The sequence below is a fragment of the Chaetura pelagica genome, unplaced genomic scaffold (genome assembly GCF_000747805.2).
Source record: "Chaetura pelagica isolate M959 unplaced genomic scaffold, ChaPel_1.0 scaffold187, whole genome shotgun sequence".
NCBI classification, from domain to species: domain Eukaryota; kingdom Metazoa; phylum Chordata; class Aves; order Apodiformes; family Apodidae; genus Chaetura; species Chaetura pelagica.
This window is the reverse complement of record NW_009953900.1, coordinates 81,245-82,429: the sequence shown is the minus strand read 5'-3', so window position 1 is coordinate 82,429 and position 1,185 is coordinate 81,245. Positions and strand designations below refer to the sequence as shown.

Sequence of the window (1,185 nt, the reverse complement as noted above, 5' to 3'; positions counted from 1 at the left end):
TGTAGTGCCATGCTGGGCCATGTAGTGCCATGCTGGGCCATGTAGTGCCATGCTGGGCCATGTAGTGCCATGCTGGGCCATGTAGTGCCATGCTGGGCCATGTAGTGCCATGCTGGGCCATGTAGTGCCATGTTATGCCATGTAGTGCCATGTAGTGCCATGCTGGGCCATGTAGTGCCATGCTGGGCCGTGCTGTGGCATGTTGAGCCATACCATGTGCTGTAGTTCCATGCTGGGCCATGTTGTGCCTTGTAGTGCCACACCATGTGATATAACACTAGGTTGGGCCACTTAGTGCCATGTTGGGCCATGCTGGGCCATGCCGTGCCATGCCATACTGTGCCAGGTAGTGCCACGCTGTCCCATGCCATGCAATGCTGTGCCATGCCCCACCAAGCCTTGCTTGTACCATGTCATGCTGTCCCGTGTCACATTGTGCCATGCTCTGTAGTGCCATTAGTGCCGCGCTGTGCCACGCGCTGCCATGTAGTGCCATACCCTGTCCTGCCCTGCCGTGTCCCCACCAGCCCTCCCTGCTGTCCCTGCAGGTCCAGCTGACAGCTGAGGACTCCTCCCCTCTGGGCTTGGCCAACCTGGCGGGCACCCAGTCGGTGGGCACTGGCGCCCACTTCTCCTCCCCGCGGGAGCTGCTCTTCGACACCTTCTCCGCGCTGCCCCGTGACGTCTACTACTGGGTGCTGCCTGCGCCCTTCACTGGGGACAAGGTGACAGCACTGGGGACAGTCACGGGGGGACACAGTCAGGGTTGCTGTGCCTGGCTGAGCTTTGCCATGTGCCACCCCGGCAGGTGACGTCGTACGGCGGGGAGCTGCGGTACCGGGTGACGCACCGGGCAGGGGCGGGTGCCCAGGCCCTGTCCCCCCAGCCCGATGTGCTGCTGCAGGGCAATGGCATCTTTCTGGAGCACTTCAGCGGGGCCAGCGTCCCCAGCGGTGTCCCCACCACCATCACTGTGCCCTTCCGCGAGGTGAGGACCTGAGGGGGGTGGGTGTTGGGGTGTTCCCAACCCCGGGCTGGGGCTGGGGACACCACGGTCACCGCCCTGTGCCCGCAGAGCGCCTGGCGCCGGGCAGACGGGCGCGACGCCACCCGCGAGCACCTGCTGATGGCCTTGGCTGACGTCGACCTGCTCATGATCCGGGCGTCCTACTCGGGCCAGCCCGA

At 64.5% G+C, this 1,185-nt stretch overlaps 1 protein-coding gene across 1 annotated transcript in view; it reads left to right on the top strand.

The window, feature by feature from the left end:
* HSPG2 (heparan sulfate proteoglycan 2) overlaps positions 1-1,185 on the top strand; it is a gene marked incomplete at its 5' end in the record, with an annotated part of 33,419 nt that overhangs the window by 1,517 nt on the left and 30,717 nt on the right. Inside the window, 3 exon segments of the mRNA XM_010001381.1 lie at positions 549-725; positions 809-988; positions 1,076-1,175. Of these exon segments, the coding sequence (XP_009999683.1) occupies positions 549-725; positions 809-988; positions 1,076-1,175 (457 nt within the window).